This window comes from Hyalella azteca, unplaced genomic scaffold (assembly GCF_000764305.2).
Source record: "Hyalella azteca isolate HAZT.00-mixed unplaced genomic scaffold, Hazt_2.0.2 contig17509, whole genome shotgun sequence".
Taxonomy (NCBI): domain Eukaryota; kingdom Metazoa; phylum Arthropoda; class Malacostraca; order Amphipoda; family Hyalellidae; genus Hyalella; species Hyalella azteca.
The window spans coordinates 57,062-85,059 of NW_025947290.1; the positions used below are offsets into that span (position 1 = coordinate 57,062).

Genomic DNA, 27,998 nt, shown 5'->3' on the forward strand with positions numbered 1-27,998 from the left:
CCAATTTTGACCAGATCCAGAAAGCAGAAACTGTTGCACAGCACCGTTCTGGGATCGAACGCGCACTTTTGTGCTCAGTCTGTTGACTGTTCGTCAGTTCCAAACTTCCATTTTGGACTACTCTGAAGTCTGAACTGTTATGATTGATAAAGACTTGCAGTAGTTTTACCATGGTTACATTTTTGACAGCTGAGCCCTGCTCCTGCTGCAATCTTGATTCCTGATTTTTGTTTTTTTCGGTAGCAAGATTCTTGCTGAAATTGCTGCTTCACCTTGATTTTGCTAAGTACCATAAGTGTTACCTACTGTCCTAGGTATCTCACATCAAAAGGGTTAAGGGCCTGATGCACGGTCTGGTGGGTGGTGTTGGACTGTTGGCGGTTGGCCAGACCCTGGATCATATGGTATATAATTCCCCATATTAATTTTCAACCGTAGTTTTCATCCTAAAATAATTTTCATTTTCATGATTTTGTAATATAAAAATTTATTTTGATATTACAAATTTACCCTTATATTAGCTTTAATTTCAAAGCCCCTCTAAACTTGTAGGCCTATGGTTGTACCCAATCCTGTACTGAGCTTATGTCAGCCAACCTCATAACTCAGTCATAAGACAGCAGCAATTAATTTCATATAGCTACAAAGAAGCTGGAAACCACAAACTACGGTAGCCTATAAGTATAAGCTCTCAGGTCCGGATCTGGCAGACCTGTGGCTTTAACGTTTAAGTCCACTTCAAGTGGACACCATGCAAAGAAGAAGAAGAAGATGCCCCTGAGCCTGAGGCCCGACTTCCGAGTGCCCTGACCAAATAGCCTAGAAATATTTTTGTATTTGTAAATAAGCTATACCTAGGAAAAGTGAATCTAAGAGTTCTCTTCATCATTGTGCCAGTATTTTATGATATATTATGTAATGAAAACTAGAAGTTGACAGCGGACTGATTCTGACTGGACACTGGAGACTGGAGTAGGTACTACCGTACTAGGCTAGGAATAGTTGCCAACTTGCTAGACTGCTAGACAGCTAGAGTGTGTGTGTAGCTAGCCTAAGCTAGGTAATAGGCTAACAGGCTAGGGTTAGGCTGGTACTACCAGCCTGGTACTGGTAGTATGCATAGGCATAGTCCTCATAGACTAATCATAGTGGCAATTTGGCAAACAAGAAATTTTTAGATATTTAGAATGAGTTCATTTTTTGCTTCCTCATCTCAATATTTGAAATAAATTTCTTACTAAATTCTTAGGTACAATAATGCTGGTATCAAAGATAGTAGTAGTCTACTACTCTACTTTTATAGGACTCAATAATGAACTTGCAAAAGGGCAACAAAAAATGTTCTTATTTACCACTTATAGTTATACCTAACTCCACTTTGTTGGATTGCTATTTGCTGGTAGCTAAGAGTACAGGAAGTTGTAGGGAAAATTCATCTGTGAGGTAACTGAGGTTGGACCAACCTCAGTTACCTCACAGATGAATTTTGGTCTTTCTGGTTGGTCTGGACTGGCTGAGTGCCTGAGTCCTCAGTGGCTCTGTCAATCTATTTGTTTCTGCCACTTATTTGAATTTTTGAAGATTTTATTTTACTAATATTTTAAAAAACATTTGAAGTTTGAAAATTTTTATTTTTTTTTAATTGCAAGATGTTAGACATCTATTGTCCAATCTACGAGCCAAGCAGAATTGCCATTGCAGAAATGTCATTAATGTACTATTGAGAATGGATGCTTTTACTTTTATTATATATAGCTGATATACAGAGTCCACGATATTTATGGCAATGCAGATTATTCTTATTTCTTGAAAAAACAAACAGGTGGATTAATATTTTACTCTATGAGCTAATAGCCAAAAACTAGGCCTACCTAAACAATTCTCAAACCTTTTTTATTTTTATTATACCACCCTTGTTTTTAATGCTGGCCTCTAACCAATGCTGGAAAGCACAAGCATTCACAGAATTTTTTGAGGGATCAAGTCCCATTTGCATTTCAATTTAGACATCAAACTAGTCAAAGAATCATGAGCTGTTCTGCAGACCATACTTTCTAAAATAGTCCACACAGAAAAGTCTAGAGGATTCAAATCAGGGCTTTTTGAGGGGAATTCATTTTTTGTAAATGAATGCCTTGAATGTTTTGGGTCATGTTTAAACACTGTAATGGGCAGAGTCTTGTTGAAAACTCTGGTGTTGAGCCATTGACATGTTTATGGCCCCAAGGCAACAACTCAGCTCCCAAAATGTCTGAAATGTATTGATGACTGTTCAGTTTCACTCCTGAGGAGACAGCAATGAGTGGAGACCCCCCAGTGGCTGTTACCATGACCCAAACCATTGCGGACATGAAATTTTGATGTAGCGTAACTGTTCTGGTCGCCACAGATCCATCCTGCCAGCAAACTCTGTCATTTTGATGTTTTTTTTCCAGAATGTGCTGGCATCTTTTGAGGCTCACTTGTTCATGATGGTCTGTTAGTTCGTGTGTTGTTTTCATCTTGTAAGGGGAGGTTTTGAGGTCAACTTTGAGGACTCAACACATTGATTTGACTGACAACTGCTTCTACAGCCAAATTTTGCAGCTGAGAAAACGGGGTTCCTCAACTTCTCCCTTGTTTCTCCTTGACCAATTGTTTTGTTCTGACACTTCGTTCCCTTCATTCAAATTTGGTCATGTAAAAGCTAAGGTATTTTTCATTAATATCTCAAATCCTGAAGCAGCATAAGAGTCATTAATTTATGATGCATTTCTGCTTCAATTTCTGGGGCGGTTTCTTGCTAATCGAATGCTCACTGCTCAATATTTCATATATGCTGGCATCCATATTCCATATAATTCAACATTTTCTCCATAGATGTTCAATTGTTCATTTTGCACAAAACATGTCTTGATGATGATGAAATGAGTCTGTCAGCTCAATTACAAATGATTGGAGTTCTCATTAGTTTGCTTCTTAAAATAACTCATTAGAAAATAAATTATTTAATTTGTTTAGGATTAATTTTACTTTCATCACCGTAGTCTAGAGGCAGGTTGACAGATGAAAGCATTTAAATCAAATGAAATCTACTGTGATGATGCTATACATTTATTTGATTGATTTGAAAATTGAATTTTTTTCAAGTTTTGAGATGTCATCCTTTATAATAACCATTGAAAGACAGTAAAATAAAAACTAATCGCATAATTACTTATAAACCATGAGTGTGTAATTAGTTCTCATGATTCACAAGTAAACTTTTGTAAATGAAAAAATATACCTATCTTTCTTTCTTAAATTGTCTTATTTATTGCAGGACATTAAATGGCTTTGTTACAGAGCTTTTCTCCATAAAAATTCCTAATTGAGGCATTCAAGGCCCCACTACAGACCAGCATGGTGCAGCTGCGCATGGCTGGTCGGAATGTTGCCTCAGTGCTATCACTCCTTGCCCTTTTTTTATACGTAGCATATTTTACTTCAGAACTCTATTCCCGTCTCAACAGTATTCAAAAACTTCAACGACTCCATGAATATGAACGAGAGGTAATGTAAAATTGTTAATTCACTCATTGAGATTTTGTTGACTTGTCTAGAGTAGTTCAAGAAATTATTGAAGAAAGTTAATATTTATTTTTATCAACAGAGAACAAATTACATTGATTGCAGTGCAATAAATTTTTTGAAAATCAAATTATGAAACATGTAGCTGATTGAAATTCTATTACCGTACTTTATTTATTTATATTTCAGTTGGAGGAGCTGTCACACTTGCTACATCAATATAAAGCTGATTCAAAAGTTGTGAAGGAAAGCATCTCTCTCCTGCAGGAGGTTGTCTCAAAAATGGCAGATTTTTCTAAGCGTAAGCGAGCTCAAAAACTGCTTGCTTCTTACTCACATGGAATAAGAAGGGAAACCAAAGACATCACAGATAGTCATCATGCTTCATTTAGTATTAGAAATCATAGTAAAGCAAATATCCCACACCACTCTGATCAAACAGGGGGAAAATTAAAATTGGATGAGAACTTTGTTTATCATCCTGAACAAATACTACAGAGAGATCAATCAATCAGAAAACCAAAGCAATTAAGGGATGCAAGGGAAACTAATTCTGTCGAGGAAAATTCTGTTAGATGACTGGCTCATGTGTGTCTTGTAATGATGGTCTTCTTGAATAGTGTTTGCTCCTTAAATTCTGGCATTCTAATTGAGAAGATTATTAAATTTATACAACATATTTTAGAATATCAGGTTATTAGCATGTTTGAAGCCAGTCTTCACATTTTCATACCTTTATCCTTTTGTTAATTTTTGTAGTTATCTCACTTTTTCATCATCAAGCATGGTGATTGTAGCTGGCATGTATATATTATCTATGTGGATATGGGGAAAAATCTTCTCTGGGGAATAATCATATACTATGTATAATGAACAAGTATGTATCCATCGTGTTTATGTTTAATATTAAGATGTCACAAAGATCTGAAACTTGGAATTGTAAGATGTGAAATGGGTATTTTAGATCCCACTAAAAAATTGGCAGTTAATATGTATGTACGTATGTCTGCAATGCTCTTCTTGGTTATTTTCCTGCAAATGATATTAAATGGAATTTGAGGCTACTTAATCTGTCTTCAAGTTATGCCAGGGTCACCTGCTCTTTAATTTGCTCCATTGTGCTTGGTAATTGAAATTTATATTAATGGTTTTGACGGAAATATTTCCTGTAACCTGATAAAATTTCTTTTTTTTCTATCAAAAGGTCCTCAAAACTTGAAATGATAAGTGAATATTTAAATTTTTTTCATTGTAAACTACAACTTAAATTTAGCAATTAATTAGCAATTAATTAATTAATTACAGCAAGTATTTCTGGCAGAATGTCTTCAAATCAGCATGAGTTAGTGAAACTTATTGATTCTCCATGGGGTGGTTTATCCAAAAACAAATATATTGACTTCATCTAATGGCTAATCTTGGAGCACTGCATTTTATCTCATTTAGTGCATAATAAGCAATTGTTCTGCAGAACAATAGATACCGTTAAATAGAATTTTTATAATGTATCACTCAAATTCTATAACTTAGATTCGCGTTAAGATTTTGTGTCAGGGTGTAACAAGCAGAATTCAAGTTTTTTTTATCAAATTTAAACAAAAACTGCCCAATTGTTATATTTTATATGATTGTGTATCATACTTATAGCCTAGATGCAACTATTCTAATTGGAAATGAATTATTGGAGCATCCTAATTCACTGGTCTTCCTCACATTTCCAACTTGTTTGTACATATTCAATGGATGTTTTTATACATTGTTAAATATTCTTGACATTAAATTGTACCTATCTTGTAGCCTTTGAATTAACAATTTTCTTGATGTATAAAGTATGTGCACTAATATTCATACTCCCATTGCTGTGCTTCTACGAATATGTTTATTGATGCAGGTAGCTGTGATGCTGGCTTGTCTAATGTTTTTATATGCAGCGACTTTGGTAAAAACTGAATGATCTGAGTAGATTGTGTTGTATTATATATATCAGTACTGTGATAGCTCTCATGTTTGGGCTCACCAGGTCTTGTAGGAGACTAGACTAAGCCTGCCAGTTAATTACCTACTACATTGCATGTAATTGACTAATTGTTTAGTAAATTAAATGAGCAAACTGCGCATAAAGGAAGAAGTACACTGGCTCCTTCAAAAGGAATTTACCATTACCATTAGCTTATCTCAACGATAAAGTTTTTTCACACAATTCAGTCAAGATTTGCTAAATTCATACTTGTCCTCTGGTATTGTATTACCTGTAAAGCCCAAAAACTTCTATTTGTGCCCTCAAAGTTCTTCTATTTTATTTTGTTCTTCAGTGATTGTAAAATTTGTAATTTTTATTGTGTAGAATTTTGTTAATTGGTAGAAACATGAACAATGGTGATCAATTGATGTTTAAAAATAAATGTACAACAATATGAAAATGTCCCAGGGCGATATTAAGAAATCATACTTTAATAATGGCGTAAGGAAATAAAATCTATGGTGGAGTTGTTCACGATTCTAAATTATGAAGTTTCTTATAACGGGAAAAAAGCTTTAATTCAAACATGTTAGATGAAGTCTGGTGCTCACTTAATTCGAAATCTTCGTTGAACGAGCAGCATTGTCTCCACAGAAGCAACAGATTGTTATGTCATGAACATTGTTATCATGTCATTAACGAAAATGCTGAATAACACAGCATCGTCAAGTCCCTCTGCAGCCTTAATTTGCTAAAGATCAACCCTGTCGTTAAATTTTATTTGATTAAAAATATTGCAATTAGTGTCAAAATGACTTAATTTGGTGTCTTAGTAGTGCCTTTTATTTATGTTACCAGAGTATATACCGTATATCATTACTTTAGTGTCAAGTTGGAAACTATGCGACATATTTGTAACGGAGAGTCGAATATTTCAGTCATGCTTTCCACTTCATGTATGTTTCTAATGTGTGCTGTGATACTGGATTAATATTGATGACTATTTACCCTGATTTGCTCCTCGCGGAATTTCAGAAGTATTGGGACAACAATAAAGCAGTAAAGAGTAGGTAGTGCATCGCGTAACTCGGATCAGACATTTTTTCATTATGGGAATTGAGTAGCTATTCACATCATAGTTCATTTCCCCATAGTCTCTTGCATTCATAAACATTCGAGTGCTATACCTTAAACCTTTCTCATAGATTTATTACCATAGAAATTCCGAAAGGTTTGTTAAAAAATCAGACATAGTAGAAATTAGAGACGGTAGTTATTTTTGTTGTCTATCTTTGGTAATTTTATTTTCTGCTGATATTTTTCGCAGTTTAAAGATCGTTCTTTTCATGTTCATTTTGCTACTCATTCATTTATTTACTGTAAAAATCCAGACCTTATTTTCATTGCTGAATATCTGCTGTACAACTAGAAGGAAAAGTATTTACCAATAATCAAGTTGAATACAGCCTATGTTTAATTGCACCATAGTGGGAAATGGAAAATGCAAATTGTTCCATTCAGATTGTATTTCATAATTGTAGCCCGAAATAATGGCGTAACAAGGGAAAAATGAGCTGCAGATGAATGTGTATTAATTACTTGAAAAAAAAACTTGGACATTGATTAATGCTGAGCATCAATGATAGTAACGTATAATTTTGATCATAATACAGACACGTGAGTAGTTAGAAACTTGTTTTACAACGAATATATACGATTAGATCATTTTCAAAAATCACTGACACTTATTCGAAATTATTTTGCAGATTGTTACGTTCCTCTTCATGCAGTTGACTCTGATAGATGATAATCTGGGAGTGTTAGGACTACAGTTTCATTTATCGCTTTAAAGCTCAAGTCCTCGACTAAACACAAGTGTTCATCACTCTTAGTCATAGGATATTTTTCTTATCTCAACACTCATAAGGATTGTTTCTTATCCCAACACTCGTAAGGATTACTCCTTATCCTGAATGTAGCGCTCACATTCCTGCAGTAGCCTGGTCATCTCCTGAAAGCCCTGCAGCGCCACGGCCTCCTGTAGCGGCAGCCAGCGGTGTGCGACGTGCTCCTCAGACAGACGTACGGGGTCATCGAGTCCAGCCCGTAACTCGGCCAGCCAGTACACGACAGTCTTGGGGCGGCCCTTGACCATGTACTGTGTGATGACATGAGTACATGAGCTGAGCACAGTATATGTATGGGGTAATGGACAGGTAATAGTACATGACAGTCTTGGGGCGGCCCTTGACCATGTACTGTGTGATGTCATGAGTACATGAGCCGAGTACAGTGGATGTATGGGGTAATGGACAGGTAATAATAGTACATGAGCTGAGTACAGGGGATGTATGAGGTAATGGACAGGTAATAGTACATGACGGTCTTGAAGTTAGAAACTTGTTTTACAACGAATATATACGATTAGATAATTTTCAAACCTCACCGCCGCTTATTCGAAATTATTTTGCACTTTGTTACTTTCATCTTTATGCCGCTTACTCTGATAGATGATAATCTGGGACTGTTTGGACTACAGTTTCATTTATCGCATTAAAGCTCAAGTCCTCGACTGAACACAAGTACACAAGTGTTCATCACTCTTAGTCATAGGATTTTTTTCTTATCCCAACACTCGTAAGGATAGTTTCTTATCTCAACACTCATAAGGATTGTTTCTTATCCTAACACTCATAAGGATTGTTTCTTATCTCAACACTCGTAAGGATTGTTTCTTATCTCAACACTCTTAAGGATTACTCCTTATCCTGGATGTAGCGCTCACATTCCTGCAGTAGCCTGGTCATCTCCTGAAAGCCCTGCAGCGCCACGGCCTCCTGTAGCGGCAACCAGCGGTGTGCGACGTGCTCCTCAGACAGACGTACGGGGTCATCGAGTCCAGCCCGTAACTCGGCCAGCCAGTACATGACGGTCTTGGGGCGGTCCTTGACCATGTACTGTGTGATGTCATGAGTACATGAACTGAGTACAGTGGATGTATGGGGGTAATGGACAGGTAATAATTAATAATAGTAATGATATAAAAAAAGTCTCTCGACCTCGAAAGCAGTTTTGAGAAGACTATCCTGCAGGCCAGTCCTCTCATCATAGCAAAGGCAGGGATATATCCAAAGAACTGGCTTGTTTTCAGTCATTGAATGACATTCCAACATCAATCATGCACATTAATCATTAATTTCATGCGTTAAAACCATTTAATAGTACTTAGGACTACTTGATAAACCCCATCGCAATGTTAGTATTTCTATCGTGGACGCTCCAAAAACAGGTCTGTTCGCATTACTGTGAGTTAATATTTCGCGTGATACAAATACTGATACTGATAACCTACAGGGAAGAAACATTTATGTCTGTATTATGTTATTATGTTATGTCTCCCGACACTAGAGTTTATGAATTATAAAACTCAAAGGCCCATCTTATTCCATTATTCTCACTGGTACCAAGCGTACTAATTCGAAGCATTTCTGTCTCGAGAACGAGCGAAGTTTAGTTGCTTTTAAATGTACTTTGAACAACAGTGATACAGTCAATGGCTGCCTCAGTTTAATATGAATCAACGTTTCCTGATTAAAGAAAGCCCAACCTGTAATTCCCTGCGGAAGTTCATGTCGATGATGTAGTGCGTCTCGTTCTCGAGACCTGCTTCCTCCTGAGTCTCTCTGATGGCGGTCTGCAAGTCGTCCTCGCCTGCATCAACGTGACCTAAGACGAAGGGTTCGAATAAACGTCAAATGATGTCAATAAGCTAGCACGTATTGTACAGCTAGCACCAAAAAAGTCGAAGCAGCTTACTCAATCACTCGATGGTAATAAATTGAGATCAGATCACACATCGTGAATTGAACTAAATGAAACACACCCCCATGAAAATTCGCGAATTGTAAAATTACTTGTAACTTGGAGCGAAGATTTTCCAAGGAGTTAATCTCAATAACCGAAAGGGGCCAGAAATTTTTTTGTTAACGTCCGAAAAATACGTTTCAATTCGTCTTAATCCAGACGACAAAACACCAAAGTAAGCAGACGAAAAATTAAAAAAATATCCATATTAAAATTTATATTCCAAGTTGTGTTCCACACAAGTTGTATTCCAAGTCTTACCTTTCGGCGGGGTCCAGTGTTTGCCTGCATAAGACGCTTGCATGAAGAGATACTCTACACAACCGAAAACTTTACGGTAAATGATGAAACCTGCAGCGCGAACCGACATCTTTGTTCACAACTGACGGAAACGTTACTCATGTCACTACTGCTGTCAAGAGGCTGACAATTTTTCATTTAAAAGCTCTGGGACTGAGGCTTGGCATATCCTAAACATAACAGTGAGACCGAAAAAGTTATGAAAACATTTCTTAGTTAATTGTCATGTGAGGCCTTATGGTCATTACTATATTTTTCATGCCTGCAATCACAAAACTAAACTTGGGTATCATTCCCAAACTCACTCACTACTCGGAGTACTAAGACTTCGCTGATTGTCGCAACAAACTCTAGGTCCGTGAAAATGTTCGCACAAACTTTCCCACGGACATCATTGCCATGTTTTCAGTTGTTGCCAAGTTGAATGTTCAATACGAGCGATCGACCAAACACAATAATACCGGTACGAAAATCCGTCATTAAAATGCAGTTGATTTGTCGGTAACATGCACTTGATTCTAAGGAAATAATTAATTGCTACTTCGGTCGCACGTGAGAAACCCGATGCCAATTAAAGTTTCTTCATTTACGCAAAAATCTTCTTAACTAATATAAAAACAGTGCATGACCACAAACTAATTTCGAGAGTAAAATTTCCTGCAATGACAAACGAGTCGAGACGATTAATATCGAAAAATAATCATCGACATGTTAAGACGCGTGCATTGGATGCCAAACCTGAAAGATTTTGTAGACCTTCCTTACTAAAACCCACAGTCAATCCAGTAAGTCATGGAAACCAGCATTAACATAGATAAGCTATTGAATGAAATCTTGGAGTATACCGGGAAATTCGGAACAAACTGGTTTCTAAATAATCTCTTACTTAGAGATTAATTAATTAATTTTTTTTTCAATCTCTCTCTGGTTTCTAAGAAGTCTCTTACATGGCAAATACGACCAAATAAATATTGTCGCACTTCTCCGGTACCAGGGAAAGTGTTAGTCCCTTAGCGCCACCACTCTTGGCCAGAGAAACTCACCCATTTCTTGATCAATATTTAGGGAACATGAACTATTTATGAAACAAATAAGCAAACGTTTCCCAGCAAGAAGATCAAATTAAATTTAAGAGTTATTTATAAAGGACCTAGAGCCCCTTGATTAATAATGATCACATGTACTGGGCGTTGAACCAATGTTCCATAAGCCGCCATCTTGGAATTGAATATCTTCAACTCAAAAAAATAAACGAGTTCTTTTGTACTAATAGTGATGCACATTCTTACCCCCAACAGGAGTAGAGAGCGGACGTAGCACAGATACGCCCTCTTGCCGGGCCACACTTGGTCAGGATGACTAACACAAAGCAAAAAGTGCTTTGCTATTCGTACAAAGAAACTCATCTCTCTGAGTGTAGTTTAATACTGAAGTTTTTTGTGCGTCATGAAAACAGGAAACTTTTCACCTGGCCAGGCGTTTTAGCACTTCCGTGAGTAAAGATCGCGGTTTTCATGCAACATGCCACATCGCATGCTCTCAAATCAAGTCATCCATCCACCAAATTTACGTATATAATAATGTGAGCTCCAAACAAGTTACTAAACATAGAAACATGGAGTCTTGAACGCCAAGCATTAAGCTCTGAATAACATTCCAGCAGAAATCGTATACCGCATCAAGCAAGTTCCTCGATTGTACGATGAATTCCCTATCGAAGTAGCACATATTTATGTCATCTATGAACGCTCGAAGAATAAGAGCCTAAATTTACAAAGAGATAAATGAAATGCAGATTGTTGGAGAACTTTATAATGGACAAAGATTAGGCAAATGGCATCCCTATTAGAGTACTAGGAAGCTGAGCAGGAGAACTAATCGAGATAACATTTCTACAGCGACAAAAAAGTTTCATTTAACGGTGATGAAGCCCCTCAAGGAAGTCTCATTTCCATCCAAGTCCACCACAAATCTCACTTCCAAGGAACAAGCCTCCATTAGAAGAAGCCAGAAACACATCACTACGGTGAAAAATTTCATCTTATAAGATAAGCTTAGTAAATAAAAATGAAGTCACCTTTGCATTACGAACAACCCATCACGACCCTTTTCAACCATTAGTATGCCAACATTGTGTATCGCAGCCTCAAAACAAGATCGGATTCATAGACATAATTGAATCTACTCATTCGTGGACTACCAATGACAATACAATGGTGAGAACCAGGTTGCCAAATGACGCTCTGCACTTTCTTTGAGCACACCAACGTCTCATTACGCACATTGACGGGACACAGACGCCATGAGCGGATGAGCCCAGTGTTGAGGCCAAGAAGTTTCAAGAATCATCTCGATACATTCAATACATTCAAGTGACAGTAGTACGAAAACCTGTAGACCTCAAAAGGGATGGTCTGTTAACACGGACCAAGAAAAGCGGCTTTAAGAAGTTCTAATTTGCCAGGATTTTAGCACAATGCAAGTATAATTAAACTAAAACATTAATTGGTGAGCGTCGTAGCGTGGCTACCGATTTCAACGAGTGGTAAATGGCGATCTTTTTCTTCACTTCATAAAGTTGTATAACTGCTTAAATGAGACACAAATACTACAATAACAAGCGGTATGTTCCTGTCAAATTTCACTCATTACTCTACAGACACACAAATTAAATCATAGCGCAGAATATTTTCATTTCATTTCCATCCACGCAGGCCAGAAATTAATGAGGACCTGGCTATATCAAGGCATTTATTAGAATTGATCCAATATTGTTCTACACTTCAGGTTCGGGATTTCTTTACACTAGAATGCTTGGCTGAACAAAACGTCTACCGATAAGTCAAGATCATAGAATAAGCAAGTCCAGTTTCGCGGAACACGATGCATCAACGACGTAAATGTATACGTTTAGGTCTACAAACTCCAACAAGAAATGAAAAATCCAACTTCAATGCTGAGGTTAAACGTAATCAACACTAAACCCAAAATACGATTTCAAACAAAAAAGTAAACAGAAGCCCATTGACAATGCATTGTCATATTCATCGAAAGTTTCTATTTTTAAAAGATATTTTGAAGAGGCAGAGTGAGAAGAGCACCATCAGTCCATCACAATACTACAGGGAGAAAGCATTGTTCTTCCGTGTTACGACAACATTTCTTGGAAACTGAAATCCAGTGAAAAGGTTCAGATTTTAAACAAAATCAACGGATATAAACCATCAATATTAACAAACAACGCACAGATAAAAATGTTGTCTCGTCAAAGGTAACAGCAGATCTAACGACAACAAAAACGTAGGAGGAAGCAGGTAATGAGATGATGAAGGAAGTTCGGAAGTCTGTTCTGCCACGTCACTGCGAATTTTACGACTTAAAGGATTGTTGAATTAGAGAGAATAATCCACAGCCGAATGCTTTGGCTTGAAATACACAACCTTGGTGATCACCGCATTCTACGACGAAGTACCTTACACGGGGTGACTTGGACCGTTTTGACTTCAAGACAAGAAAACCCTATAACTTAAAAAGTTCTTGCCAGAGAAAAATTGTGTTGATGACCCTAGAAGTACCACGAGATAAACTACAAATACAATAGAGACGTACTTTATATATTTACTATTTGACTATGTGTATCACAAAAAGGTAAGCGCTAAAAATGGTTCAAGTCACCCCGTATCGCGGCAGCACTCGAGTGAAACGGTATGAACAACTGAAATGTCACAAAAAGTGACTTCATGACGAGAGAAGGAAGATTGCAGATGAATAAAGTTTTCGTGCAATGAAGGTGAACATTGCTGCATACACCAAAGCTGCAGTCCTGAATCCTGTCAAACGAGCGCCTGCAAATAACTCTAAATGAAGAAGAGATGTCTGATTGTCAAAAGCAGTTTCAATTTCCGTCAAAACTGAGACTACAGAAAATTTATCGACCATTCATTGCTCTCCAACATTATTTGAATCCCTAACACTTATAAGTGATTGCAGTCACATCAAGAAACAAGAAAATCGCGCTCTAAAGTCACCAGTCATCTTTTGTTAACGAGTCACCAGCACTTTCCTCCTCCATCGCCAAGTAGCAGGAGAAGCGGAGGTGGGTTTTCAGTAGCAACAGCATTGGATCTTCTGAAGGCTTCAACATGACTGCAGCAGCAGCCAAACTTTCAAGGACGTGGGATTCCTTTCTTTTGTCTATTCTAATATAAATGAGCTTTATCATAATTGAACGAGTGCGCCTCGCATTACTTCACATCGTCCAATCAAAAAAACTTCCTACACATCTCAGTTATTTCCAATAACAAGGGATGAGATCATTGCAGTCTTAATTATCCAAATATGACGCTGATTTGACATAGGCGTTTTATAGAAGAATATTAGAACAAAGGGCACTTAAATTCATGAGGAGACACTAACAGGAACGCTCCGCAACACCACACTATCTTCTAGTCCATGTCCCGCAACCACAAAGGTGCTCCTGCCTTCAATGATCTTGACATAACTGCAATCGCGATCTATAGAATAAGAACAGATACAACACTTTATAACAAATCTTGCGCTCACGCACACAAAGAATGCAGAGCTGAAAAGAGAACACCTCCTATGGAAATAAATGTGATGTGTAGTGGGAGACTGGTGAGGTGATCGGAGGTGTTTGAAGACATTACACTCGACACAAGACGCCACAGCTATAGATTATTTGTCTCATGACAGAGAAATTGTTCTTGGAAATTATAAATCTCCAAAAGTAGACGAGACAAATCTCAGCAACTTCGACATCTGGAGTAGTGTAAGGTCTTCGGTGTGTGGACTAAAGGTCCTTGTTTTTTCTTTCATCTCCACACAAGTTGGCGTTCTAAGAAGGGCTGCGTTCTAAGCGGCAGTCTCGCAGTCGCGGGCCATGTGGCCGAAGTCGCCGCAAGCGTAGCACTTGGGGCAGTTGCGAGCAATGTGGCCTTTGCTGCTGCATCTGAGAACAATCAACAGCCATGAGCTGAAGGGCGCTAAGACAGTACAATAAGTTTCATTTCCTGTTGAGTCAGCAATATCATATTAATCGTCTTACTTAGAGGAAAAAATGAATCTTAGATGCCACTGGAAAGAAGCATAGGGTACATTAAAATGTCCATAACAATTCTTCATAAAATCACAACGAAAAAGTGATGATTAGTAAAATATTTCTAACTAATACACATGATATGATACCAGGATGTTTATTACAAGGGCTTAATAGTTTACTGACTTGAAGCAGGCAGCGTCAGACCCTCCCTGAGAACAATCCCTGGAGAGATGGCCGGTGCCCCCACAGTTGTAGCAGCGCTTGTCGCTCTCATCTCCCCCAACGGGACACTCGTGCGAGATGTGCCCAATTTTTCCACACACATAGCACTGAAAATCAATACCGTATGCAAATTTATTCATGATCAAAAAATAGTACACAGCGTCAAATGCATTGGATACGGTTAGTTGACAAATACTTCTATCAATCAAAACTTCAACAAGACTAATAGAAATCTGTAAAAATTAGCTGGTTATAAATACGTCACATATGTAACAGCAAGTTCTTACACATTCATATAAAAAAAATTTTATGAGCCATTGCTATATGAAGTAAAGAGTTGGATGCAAACAATATAACCAAAAAAAAAAGATGATTACCTTGGCTCCACTGCGACCTCCACCTCCACTACGTCCGCCGTCACGTCCACCATCACCACCATACTCATTCTTGTTCATGGTGCACTGACGTCCAATGTGTCCGGACTTGTTGCACACGTAGCACAGACGCTCGGGCTCCGGGCACTCGCGTGCCAAGTGTCCAGGCTTAGAGCAGTTGTAGCACGAAGGAGCCATGCGTGACGACGACTGGCTAGATGAGTCGTTCTTGTTCATTGTACAGTCACGGCTGATGTGACCGGCCTCGTTGCACACGTAACATAGACGGTCAGTCTCGGGACACTCGCGCGCCAGATGGCCGGGCTTGGAGCAGTTGTAGCAAGCTGAAAACAAATATAAGGGGTTAATGCATCAGCAAACTGCCAAGAAACTTAAGAGGTTTGTGCATCTTGTACGAGAACAATTTTCGAAATTTAACGTGAGAAATGATCCTTACAATAATCTTATATATACCTATATATTTAAGCTTGTGCGTGTGCGACTGGGTTTGTGCGTATGAAGAGTGACACGGTGACACCACAAGTATATCGGGCGCGAATCCACGATACTGATCGTGTCGGTATATTACCAGAACTTGACATTATATTTTTAATGGGAGAGTTGGAAAGGTTTGGAGGAAAATAATTATATATATAATTTAAAGACACAGAATAGATATTTCCATGTTTTGAAACAATTTAATGCGAGTCCTATCTTTAATGTAAAATTTTGGTTTGAAAAGAAAACACAAGCTTTATTATTAGGGATTTGGTATTCCAAGAACAACGGGATATAAACTAACAGGATTACAAAATTACATGAATTGTCTAATTTAGGCAACGGCAGGCTAACCTGCTAGTTTAAAATGAAATTAAGAGATCTGGGTGGGTGGTGCTCCTACCCTCACTATGAAAGAACTTCCTTATGGAAATCGCGGGATGCACGGGAACAAGTTATTATTTTGGTATATACATTAACAGTGGCGCTCCATGTTGCCAACTGGGGTCATAGGCTTTCAGCATGTCAAGGCATACATGTTTATATTCAGTTTTGCTCTCAACCATAAAATTCAGTACTCAGATAAGTGCTTCAGAAGAGCAAATAAGAAGTCAGACACCATATCGTACGGTACACAAGGTTTCGATTCTTAAGGTATGATATATTCATTCATGGCAATGGAGCAGTAGAAGAACATCTTCAGGTGCGGTTTTCAAGTTTAGAGAAATATCTATAACTGAAAAAATTAAACATTGAAAATAGCTATAAAAACAATTCTGGTTTCTCACTGGCACCGAAACTGCTGCCGCCACCACCACCACCTCCTCCTCCGCCGCTGCTGCTTCCACCACCGGGAGGCGAGGAGTCTCGCTCGGCAGGAGCCACAGAGCAGTCGCGGGCGATATGCCCCACACCATCGCAGCGGTAGCAGTGGTCCTCGGACTCTTTGCAGTCACGAGCAAAGTGCCCAGGGCGGTTGCACTTGTAGCATTTCGTTACTGCAAAGAACCATTTTGTTAGAGGAAAGTAGCATTTTGAGACTGGATTGAAGCCTCTTGTGAATGGAAAGTAGCATTCTGTGTGAACAAAGTAGCTCCTTATGAGAGTAAAGTAGAATTTTGTGACTGTAAAGAAGCCTTTTGTGAGAGGTAAGTAGCATTTTGTGAGGGAAGTAGCATTTTGTGAGGAAAGTAGCATTTTGTGAGAGGAAAGTAGCATTTTGATTTTTGAGAGAGGAAAGTAGCATTTCATGAGGAAAGTAGCATTTTGAGAGAGGTAAGTAGCATTTTGAGAGAGGAAAGTAGCATTTTGAGAGAGGAAAGTAGCATTTTGAGAGAGGAAAGTAGCATTTTGTGAGAGGAAAGTAGCATTATGTGAGAGGAAAGTAGCATTTTTTGAGAGAAAAGTGGTATTTTGTGAGAGAAAAGTAGTATTTTGAGACTGAAAAGAATCATTTTGAGACTGAAAAGAATCATTTTGAGACTGGAAAGAAGCATTTTGAGACTGAAAAGTAGTAGCACATTGTGACTAGGAAGTAGCATTTTATGATAAGAAAGTAGCATTGTGTGACTGGAAAATAGAATTTGGTGACTGTAAATCAAATTGTGAGTAAATTGACTTTTTGTTCAGAGGAAAAAAACAACAAGTGACAGATTCACAACATTGGTTTCATAAATGGCAAACTGAAAATGTGTATGAAACTGAATTTCTATTGGGAGGAGACAAAATCCATCAATAACAGTTACAAATAAATTAAATTCAGCATATAATAGGAGTTAGCAAGTAAACCAAAATATCATGATTGTTGATGTAAATAAATATGTCTGCATAATTAAATCTTACACAGCATTTAGGGCCTCAAGTATTACAACTGCTAACTTCAGGCATTCAAACACTTTCTTATTTTTCAGCATAACAGATGGCAGACAGGTAAAATGATCATACTGTAAAAATTATTTCTGAAAACGTGTATAAAAATTAGCAGCTGCTCAACTGCATGCATTTCCATGGCTGGAGTGACTGAAAATTTCCTATATTTTGTACCTACTTTTCACTGGAATGCCAGTTCTACAGGAATCAATTATTCTAGTATTTAACCTTAGCAAGACTTAAAATGCATAACTTTTGACCATACAAATGAGGCATGAGATTTTTCTGACAATTTCTAAGTAAATACAAATAACTGATAATTATAAAAATGTAAAATGAGTTGCTGGATTTAGGAATAAGCAGAAAAATTAAGAAGCTCACATTAGACTTCAGGCTATAAATAGGTAATTTAAGAAACCAACCACAAAGTTAAGCAATTCAACATCAAAATAGGACAATCAAATCTTGGTAATTCACTTGTGATGTATTTACAACATTATTAACTTGATACAAACAGATAGCAAGAAAAAAATAAAAAGTTACCAAGTCAATAATGAACTTTTTTAATAATGAAAATAATTCAACTTACAGAAATAAAGCTTGGGTATGCAATAAGTTTGGTGAAATACTGGCAAGGAGAAGCATTTAGAGCATGCCAGGAACACAAAATTTAGCTGTGGATCATTGTTCCAATGAACTAATCCTGTTTCAGTCTATGCAACTCGCATGATTCCTCAAGTCTAGGGACCAACAATCAAGTTGAATTCAAGCTATTTACTAAGAAAATTTTTACTTGAAAATTATATACTTAAAAATGAAATGTAAGGCAATTAAAAAACACAATATATCAAGAAAAGCTACTAAAAAATAAGAAAAATGTTAAAAGTCACTAATTCAAGAAGATATAAATTGAAACTATACCCCAGAAAGGCATTAACATTAAAATGGACCAACTTTTTTTCTCAACTAAGCCTTACATAGGAAACGGCTTGGCATACAAAACTAGGTATCTTTACTACAATCAACAACATAAGGTTAGGTGGCACCAACTAAACCATGACGTAACAACACACTGATTGGATGGATGACATAGACGAGTGTACAGCAAAGCTAAACAAGAAAGTACAGAACAACTCACTGTTTCCATATCTTTTCACTGAAACAACAGAGAGTGAATTACACTCAGCTATAATTACAAACCGAAATGTGGATACACATTTTCATAATTGAAATTGCTGGTATGATTCACAATTTCAAGTAGGTGGTAGCAGCAATATGAAAAATTAGTTTAAAATTTACAATAATAATCAGGTTAATCCTTAATAGTATAGAAAATAACCACTTACTTCGTCCACCACCCGAGGATCCCCGGCCACGGTTCATACTGCCACCACCACTGGCGCCTCCACCACTACTGCCATGGCCATTAGGGCCACGACCACTTGGGATGTTTCCCAAGTTGTGACATTCTCGGGCATAGTGCCCAATGCCGTTGCACTTGTAACATTTTGTCCCAGATTGCAACATTTTGAATGGTATCTACTGTCTATTCTTATTCTTAGACTGCAGCTGTTAATGTATAAGTAAGTTAAAGATGAACGCAGTAGCTGCTGCTGTTTAGGCAGGGAATGTTGTGTCTGCCAGTAATGTACTTTCAACTCTGACTGTTGCTCCGAAAACAACACCGCCACTCTCCTGCTCCTTCTCCTCACCTACTGCACCTCCAATACTTCTGCACACAACAAAATTGATAAATCACAATTGGGTATAAAATAAAATTATAGCATTAAGCTTGCAGCTGGAATGGCTGATCTAGGCAGCCTAATGCTGACACAATATTCAAAGCAATAGGACTTCCTAGAATCACAGCAGTCAAAATTTAATTTTACTTGCTAATATTAAGTGGCATTTAATAAAAAACTCAATCAGTTACAAAAAATAAATCTAACTTATATTTGTTTCATTTCTTGAAAATTTAGTTTAAAATATATGTTTACTGCAACACATTCAATAATGGTCCACAATTATCTTCAATGCCCTCCCATCTTGGCACAACATCATAGACTAGAATCAGTATTTTATTGCTACTCCTTTCAAGATGGGGGATGAATATGATATCCTTATTTTTTTATTGTATTGAGAACTTCAAGAAAGATTTATTGCTTTCTAGCAAAAGAAAAGTTATTGCAACACATAGCCAATAGACATAATTCCCAATCTTTGATTCAGAAGAAAATATGCTCAGAAATATCTTTATCCAAAGAAGAAAACTCACAAAATCTTGAATTAAATTTTTATCCTGCATACAATATCTTAGGCATTTCTTCTCCCTAAAGTTATTCAAAATCAAACCAGGTCACTGGCTTAGTCTCAAACAAGCTGGGCAAACTATAAAGGTGTTGAGGAATTCTAAGAATGGCGATTTGTATAGATATATACACTTTGTATTAATTCAACTGGTTCCTTTGATTGATTTAAAAATATCAGCTAGGGTAAATAAGAGTTAGTTTAAGGTATTCCACTCAATAGGAGTATATATACATACCAGTTCACTAATTACTGCTATCAAATGACAATTGGGTTGATCCATTATGTCATTCCAGAATTTAATTCTGTGCTACATGATACTATACTTATCCCTCTCAAAGGAAAGCCTGAAACATTGAACATGTGATGGTAAACCCCCATCAAAATGTGTGAGAAACGTATAAAAGTTAGCTAAACTAGGCTATATAATGGATTTTTGAACCAGGTGAGAAAAAGTCTACTTTCCTAGCAACAATTGACTTCTTTTCCTCCTTTTTGGAGCCATGACTCATCTACTTGATCAATCATCTCCTATCTAATCATGTATATTTTGGATAGAGCCACTCATTTTGACAGGTTTTGTTAGAAAGGATGCCACTTTTGTCAAGAATTTTATTGTTTCTCAAAATTTCTAATATTGGTTACAATGGCAGGATCAACAAGTCTTCATATTTCTCCAAAATAAAGGTTTTTAAAATCTGGTGATAAGTTATCCCCTTCAGGGCTACAAGTTTAGCAAATGAGGTGCTTCTAGGGTGGCTGCTGGAAGATGACTAACTGAAGCAGTAAAAGAAGCAAGAGCAAGGTTATGGTACAGTCCAATAGTAGGGCACAGTCAGTCTCGTTATGAAGTTTCAAAGTGCATTGAGATTAAGTTGACTGGTTATTTAGGTGTGATTTTCTGCGCTGAATTAGGATTGCTTCCAATATTTGTAATCAGTCAAAATCTGGTTTGTGACAAAGGATTTTTGTGTTCCTTACAAGTTTGTTTCTTGTTAATTTAGAGAAACTCAACTACAAAGAAATTTTTAAATAAAAGTGGCAGCCTTTTTAACAAACCCATTTATATATATGTCAGTTTGTAGGTGTTTTTGAACCTAGCATAACAAACATATTGGGGCTGTTTGGGCACCTGTCAATGATACTTTTGTGTTGGGATATGACCAGAATCTGAAATTTTGTTTTCAATGCAAGAAAAAGAAAAAAGTGAAAAAGCAGAAAGGATTGGAGGAGAACAAGTGATCAATATGAATTCAATTTGGAACTTTTTCTTACAAATTTTTAAACAAAAGTAGGATGGGAATCCTATCATCTATGTAAAATGTGAATTAGAAGTGGACAAATATATATGAATAAATGCACATACTGTAATTTAATAGATTAGGAACTACAGAATGACAGGAAAGGTGTTGCAGGAATTATCAAGCCTAGCAGTGCCAGTCTAACTAGCTAATTTAAAATAAACTGCTTGATTACAATGCAAGATATAAAATTTACCAAAATATGCAACTTACAGGACTTGATAATGCAGTATAGAGCAGACTTGAATTTTAGAAATGGTGGTTTGTATATTCAAGATTAATCCAGCCTGGTAACTTGATCAGTTCAAAAATCAAAGCACAATCTATAAAGAAAATATAAATTCAGGTTTTAGATATACATTATGTGCATTAGTTCCTATATTCTCCTTCTTGCATTCTACCCTAATTTTTGATCCATAAAAACACCAACAATTTGACCAATATTATTGGAGTCTTGAAGACCAAGGCAAGATAGGAATTTTCATATTGATAACAGGAATATTGCAGCTCTAATGTGATATTTTCAATAAATTTGGAATCTTGCAGAGAAGGTAGAATGGAATCCTCTGAGAAGGTAGACAAATTCACACCAGGGCTAAGGTAGCTATGGCAAGAAGTTCTCAATTGTACTGTGATCAGCTACTGCTGAAAAGAGTGATCTTGGCAGCAGTTTGAATATGTTGGTGGTGGAAATTTCCCCAAACTAGAAATTTGGAAAGGAGCCATCTCACACCTATAAATGGGCAGCATTTCACTCACTTCATCAGCTCCTGCCATCAATTTCTTTTATAAAAATTCAGATAACAGTAAATTTTTGCTACAAATTTTGAGAATCCCAAATTGTGACCCAAGAAACAGTAGTGATTATCAGAAAATACTATGCAAAATTTTGAGATTGGGTGGTGTACCAATTTACTTTTATATACTTGACAGTTGACACTTTTAGGTGTCAGCACAGCCATTCTCTGATTCTGGAATATCAGAGGTTAAACTATTGTTCTACAGGCAACTTCTGCACATCATGTGCAAAAATGTGCTATCTTTCTAATTTTTTTAATACAAAAATTAGACAAGGGCCATAGAAAGAGTTGAAATTGACAGAAAGGATAGACATTTCTGTCTCATTTACAGGTGACTTGCCATTGTCTTCAACTCTGCCCTATGTTTTGGAATAGTAGAACAGTAGGATATTATAATTAGACTGCAATACAAGTTAAGAAATTACATCCTTTCTTCTAGCATGGTAAACTTATACCTTCAATGCCACAACTAGAGCTGTCCAGTACTTCAGAACATGGTGGCATTCTAAATGCCTTCTAAACCATGTACCTATGTAATTGAGGAGTGCACTTCCTGAAACCAAAATAGGAGCACTTCCTCTGAAAGGACTGGGATGGCCTGGACGACTGTACTACAGTGCTCCAGCACCAAAATCACTGTCAGTTCCTAAACAATAAGCACTCCTGCAAGGCTCTTGAATCCCCCCTATTAAGTACCTATATTATGTCATTCAGGGCTGGAAAAGTCCCATTTTTTCTGAAGTATTGTGGCTCTAATATCATATAATTTCAGTAGGTATGAAATTTTGAGGTCTAATGTCATTATTTTTTGTTTGATAGGAAAAATCGGGTTTTGCACTTAGCAAACATAATGCTTCATAAAATTTTTAACTTCCACAATCCGCAGTATATATACTCCAGCCAATGCTCCTGCCTCCAGCCAAAATAACATGCAAAAAGTAATAACATCAACAACAAGTCAACCCAAAATGTTTCTTCAAAGATCACGTAGTTGTGGTTATGTCATAACAGTCACACTGCATTTTCACTTGTTCAGTTGCCGCTTAAGTGAAGACAAATGTTAGTGACTGTTTTTATGGTAAAATTAGAGATGTGGGGTAACACGTGCATGGGACTTAGTAAATAATAGGTTTGCAGCTGGTAAATGGCTTTTCAAGGCCGAGATATGGAATTCACGGCTCAAACAAATGGAATCATGGCTGGCAAACCCATAAAACAATGGCTCAAAAATCCAGTCGCAGCTTGCCAAGTAGATATATTCTATGCCTGACATCATTAAGTGAACAGCTGGGCTGTAAGGTTCCAAATATGACAAAAATTTGCCATGTTGGACAAGAAGGCATAAGATTCCAGAATTAAGCAGGAAAGTTTAAATCCTGCCTTCATAACTGAACCTCTCAGGCTCCCTGTCCCTGTTTATTGTGCAGTACTATAACAACTAAGAAGTTTTCAATTGTAATTTTCAAATCTTTAACCCTTTACCACCTGATTTTCTGGGTCAAAAATTGCAAATTTTGATTTTCCAGTTTTTATGCCCATCTTAAAGCTGACGTTCTGACCTATCCAATGGTACCAAAATCATTTCTGTATGTTGATTTGTGCATTCACAACAGATCACAAAAGGGTTAGGGGTGGTGGAGTTCTTTCACATTTAAGGGGACCGGCTACCCTCCGGAAAAACTTCTACAGTTATTATCCGATCATCATTAAACTTCACATACATATGTAAAATGTAAAAAGAAAAACATTTTGCTCATATGAATTTTTCGAAAAAATTGATAGAAAACGTGAAATTCATAGAAAACGGCTAAAAAGGGGTACTTTAGAAAATCTATCTCCTCCCACAAATATCATCCTACAACATCGAGACACGTATCAATCGATTCGTAAAGACCATATCTATTGACTCTAACATCACTTTTTTCATTTTCCATCTAGTTTTTTTTTATTGCGTTTTTTCCATTTTTCCCCATTTTTTTCTCATTTTTCACCCCTCCCCCCCATATAAAAAACGAACCAGACCGAAATTCAAAAAAGTGATGTTAGAGTCGATAGGCCTGGTCTTTACGAATCGAATGGTATATGTCTCATTGCTGTAGCTTGAAAACTGTAGGAGGAGATATATTTGCCGTGAGAGCAGTATGAGGTTTTCAGTACGGCCAAAAGACTGCCCGCGCGGCACTTAAATAGACATAAAAGAGTCGCAACGCAGCCAAAATACCGTAACTTAGCCTTAAACCATTCAGGAAGGTATGGAGCAACTGGCTGTACACCTTTCACGTCGCTGTCATGATGGGCACTGAGAGGTTTGGCTTCAGCTTGCAGTTTTAGTAGTCTCGCCCCGTAATTAGTGCCTTAGGAATTACTTAGGGCCGCCCCCAACCCCCCCCCCTGTTCTATGGGGCGTGGTGCAGTAGAAAATGGAGGTACAAAGATGGGTGTACCACCAATCGATGCGTAAGAAAGTGCTCTTTCAAACAAGACTATGCCCACTTTAGTGCCATGATTGGCTGCTTAATGCCAGGCCTTCCTTTGTGGAGTGACCAGCGCGTCATTTATCCTCGTAGAGTTTTGTTAACACGTTGACTACGTATTGGTACATATGCGTACCACGAAATGTATTTCTCCAGGAGGTAGTGGTGCATAATTCAGGTTGCCTAAAATCGGCAAAATCCGAGAACAAAAAAGGCCGATAATTCAATGTATACTAGTTTATTTGTAGGTTCCGCTATAAAAATTCCATTTATTTTCTTTTTGCAGTATTTAAAATTTAATTAGGAAGTACCCCTATCATAAATTTTAGCCGGCCAACGCAATTGAGAAAAACTAAATCACGGAATTTGTCCGGAAAAAATGACCGTCTAGCAACCCTGCTTAAAAAAGTACAAAAAATGAAATAATAGTACTAGATGAATCAATCGTAGTCAACGTGTTAAGGGACCTAAAACCCGCCTCCCTTTGAGGAGCTGTCACAAAGTGATTTTTCGACGCACAGGGATGATACTTATATCGTTCGATGCGCAAGAAAACAACCTTTAAGATGAGATAAGAAACAGAAAAACTCAAAATTTTCAAATTTTAGGGTAGCCGGTCCCCTTAAGATAGGCAGAAATTACCGGCCGGGCACATAAATAGATGGTCTGAAGATGCATAAATAGACGGTCTGCTCTTTAGTTACCCAGCTGCTGTAATGTGGGATGGTTCTCATGCAGTTGTTCCCACCATCCTTGACTGAATTTCATCTCCAGTAACGTCTAGTCTTGTATCCATACCACCTTGAATGCCTATTTTGAGGAGCTTGGGACTTTGTCGCACTCTACTGAACATTCACACTTCTTGACACTGCAAACCTATCTCCTCCTAAAGTTTTTGAGCTACAGCAATGAGAGATATACTATTTGATTAGCAAATAGAAGATAGAGAGATTGGCTGTAGTTTTTTTTTTTCTATTTCATTATAGTGTTAAAAATATTTTGAAAAAGGAAGGGAAATTCAAAAGGGTAGAGGTGATTTATAGGGGAATCAAAAAATTTCCAAAAAATGCCCACCCCACCCATAAAAATTATAACTAAAAAAAAAACTACAACCAATCAATAGATATGGACATGGTCCTTACACAACGAATGATATGCATCTCGATGTTGTAGCTTGAAAATTCTGGGAGGAGATAGATTTCCACAGTACCCTTTTTTGGCTGTTTTTCAAGATTTTCATGCATTCTTTCATTTTTTTTTTTTTAATTCACACAAACAAAAAAGTATAGATTTATGTTTCACATAGTGTACCTACCAACAGTGTGGAAATCCAGAGGGGTAATATATTAACTGGTAAACATAGCAAATTGGAAAGCAGGACCCAAAAATCTGGAACGTCCAGCACACTTCCACTTTCACTCCATCATCATCACTGATGAGTCTCTGCAAGATGCCACAGCTGTTTCTTTGAAAAAAAAAACAGTGCTTGCATCATCACAGTAACAAGAATCCAATCAACGCTCGAACGCGTCCAACGTAACAGTCACAAGAATCCAATCAATATAATGCATCAGCAAACTGCTAAGAAACTTAAGGGGCTTTTGCATATTGCACGAGAACAATTTTATAAATTTAACGCGAGAAATGATCCTTACAATAATCATATATATATTTATCTAATCTTGTGTGTGCGCGACTGGGTTTGTGCGTAGGAAGAGTGACACCACAAATATATCGGGCGCGTATCCACGATATTGATCGTGTCGTATATTACCAGAACTTGACATTATATTTTTAATGGGAGAGTTGGAAAGGTTTGGAGGAAATGATTGCAATGAAAATTGGATTTGATTTGGCAATCGGTACATATAAATTCAATTTAAAGACACAGAATAGATATTTCCATGTTTTGAAACAATTTAATGCAAGTCCTATCTTTTATCTTTTATGTAAAATGTTGGTTGAAAAGAAAACATAAGCTTTATTATTATTAAGGGGATTTGGGATTCCCAGAACAACGGGCTATAAACTAACAGGATTCCAAAATTACATGAACCGTCAAATTTAGGCAACGGCAGAAGAACTTCCTTATGGAAATCGCGTTATGCACGGGAACAGGTTCCTATTTTGGTATATACATTAACTGTGGCGCTGCATGTTGCTAACTTGGGGTCATAGGCTCTCAGCATGTCAAGGCATACATGTTTATAATCATGGCAATGGAGCAGTAGAAGAACATCTTCAGGTGCGAGCAGAGAGTTTTTTAGACTCTCCAGTCTCTCCCTCAAGTTCATTTTTGAGTCCTATTGGTAGACCAGTAAAGTATCCTGGATACCAGCATTACCAGACTTAAGAAATTGGTTTAAATCTTGAGTAAATGAAGAAATTAAAAATGAACTGATTCTAAAAAAGCCCTGGTTTGCCACTATGGAGGTGACAGAATTACCTACGATGTCGCCTGTCGGAATATACCGCGTTTACCCTAATTTACAAGGGCCATAGGTGATAGGAAGACAAGGCTTAAAAATTGGAAAGAATCTGCTTAAAAAACAATTAGGTCCTACTACCTACTATACTCTAAAATAAATGTTGTTAGTGGGTGGCTGTTTCTTCTTGAAACAATGAAGAAACTTCCTGGCATTTGAGGTAACAAATAACTTGAAAAGTATTGCAAAAATAAGGTCATCAATATATTAGGTTACCTATTCCTAAATATTGCTGCAAAAAAATATTTTTGGCAGATGTCATGTCGGTTTCTAGCTAGGGCTACTTGAAAAAAACAAGAAACTTCCTGACCTGTGTGGTAAGTGGTAACAAATAAAAGAAATAGAAGGGTAAATAGAAAAACATGATCACCAATGAGCGGACTATGATTTTTACAGCAAAGTGATCTAGACGAAACATTTATCAATCAAATTAACACATTACTTTGCTCAACACAACTTTTGGGCACGAGAAACAACGATCCAAGCCCACATGGTCCCAATCTTCGGAACTCGCGATAGCCAAAATATTGCTCCGGCAACTGAAGACAAAATATCATACCAAAGGAGATAAAGACACACAATTACTTCATAAAATGATACTTGAAAATTATTTAAACGATAGACTGCAAGAATTTTATACCAACATGCTATTTTAAGACCGCATTTAGAAAATATGAAGAGCTTACCTCTAAGTACGTCCTCCGCCGCTCAATCATTTACATTGCTTGAGAAAGTTTCGAATGCACTGCACAAACGCATGCGCCCAAATGATAACTTCTTTTTAAGCATATAAAACATCGGTACACATAAAAGAGTAAATATTCCAACAACTATTCACCTGATAATTTGTTTTACGTATCCCATACTCCTTAAGAAACCGTAATTAAAACCATAAACGTAACAAAATTAAAATGTTCGGTTTCGTGAAAGTTACG

At 37.1% G+C, this 27,998-nt stretch overlaps 2 protein-coding genes and 1 long non-coding RNA gene across 5 annotated transcripts; 1 reads left to right on the forward strand and 2 right to left on the reverse strand.

The window, feature by feature from the left end:
• Positions 1–3,234: 3,234 nt before the first annotated feature.
• Positions 3,235–6,974, forward strand: LOC108664900. Its single transcript, XR_001930404.2, has 2 exons — positions 3,235–3,531; positions 3,739–6,974. It is a non-coding gene; the product is annotated as an uncharacterized LOC108664900 (long non-coding RNA).
• A 973-nt stretch (positions 6,975–7,947) lies between these two features.
• Positions 7,948–11,407, reverse strand: LOC108664899 (bis(5'-nucleosyl)-tetraphosphatase [asymmetrical]-like). Its single transcript, XM_018151597.2, has 3 exons — positions 9,635–11,407; positions 9,117–9,235; positions 7,948–8,466 (listed from the first exon to the last, which is right to left on the reverse strand). Exons 1-3 carry the CDS (start codon positions 9,741–9,743, stop codon positions 8,266–8,268), a joined length of 429 nt encoding a protein of 142 aa, XP_018007086.1. The 5' UTR covers positions 9,744–11,407; the 3' UTR covers positions 7,948–8,265.
• Positions 11,408–11,469: 62 nt separating this feature from the next.
• On the reverse strand, positions 11,470–27,996 carry LOC108664898 (CCHC-type zinc finger nucleic acid binding protein). Of its 3 annotated transcripts, none has more exons than XM_018151593.2 (7): positions 27,750–27,996; positions 19,042–19,427; positions 18,834–18,851; positions 16,648–16,824; positions 15,332–15,672; positions 14,916–15,061; positions 11,470–14,642 (listed from the first exon to the last, which is right to left on the reverse strand). In XM_018151593.2, the coding sequence occupies exons 2-7, from the start codon at positions 19,220–19,222 to the stop codon at positions 14,546–14,548; spliced, it is 960 nt and encodes a 319-aa protein (XP_018007082.1). In that variant the 5' UTR covers positions 19,223–19,427; positions 27,750–27,996; the 3' UTR covers positions 11,470–14,545. The 3 variants fall into 3 exon arrangements, with proteins under 3 accessions (XP_018007082.1, XP_018007080.1, XP_018007081.1); XM_018151591.2 differs by having other exon boundaries at positions 16,615–16,824; XM_018151592.2 differs by lacking the exon at positions 18,834–18,851 and having other exon boundaries at positions 16,615–16,824; positions 27,750–27,994.
• Between the last annotated feature and the right edge of the window lie 2 nt (positions 27,997–27,998).

Excerpts from the sequence above, each read along its gene's own strand:
- LOC108664899 (XM_018151597.2), bottom strand. The coding sequence starts at position 9,743 with ATGTCGGTTCGCGCTGCAGGTTTCATCATTTACCGTAAAGTTTTCGGT. Across the intron at positions 9,236-9,634 it reads ACACTGGACCCCGCCGAAAG|GTCACGTTGATGCAGGCGAG; the intron begins GTAAGACTTGGA and ends CCTTCGTCTTAG. Across the intron at positions 8,467-9,116 it reads ACTTCCGCAGGGAATTACAG|TACATGGTCAAGGACCGCCC; the intron begins GTTGGGCTTTCT and ends GACATCACACAG.
- LOC108664898 (XM_018151591.2), bottom strand. The coding sequence starts at position 19,222 with ATGTTGCAATCTGGGACAAAATGTTACAAGTGCAACGGCATTGGGCAC. Across the intron at positions 15,062-15,331 it reads GAGGTCGCAGTGGAGCCAAG|TGCTATGTGTGTGGAAAAAT; the intron begins GTAATCATCTTT and ends ATTGATTTTCAG. Across the intron at positions 14,643-14,915 it reads TCTGACGCTGCCTGCTTCAA|ATGCAGCAGCAAAGGCCACA; the intron begins GTCAGTAAACTA and ends GATTGTTCTCAG.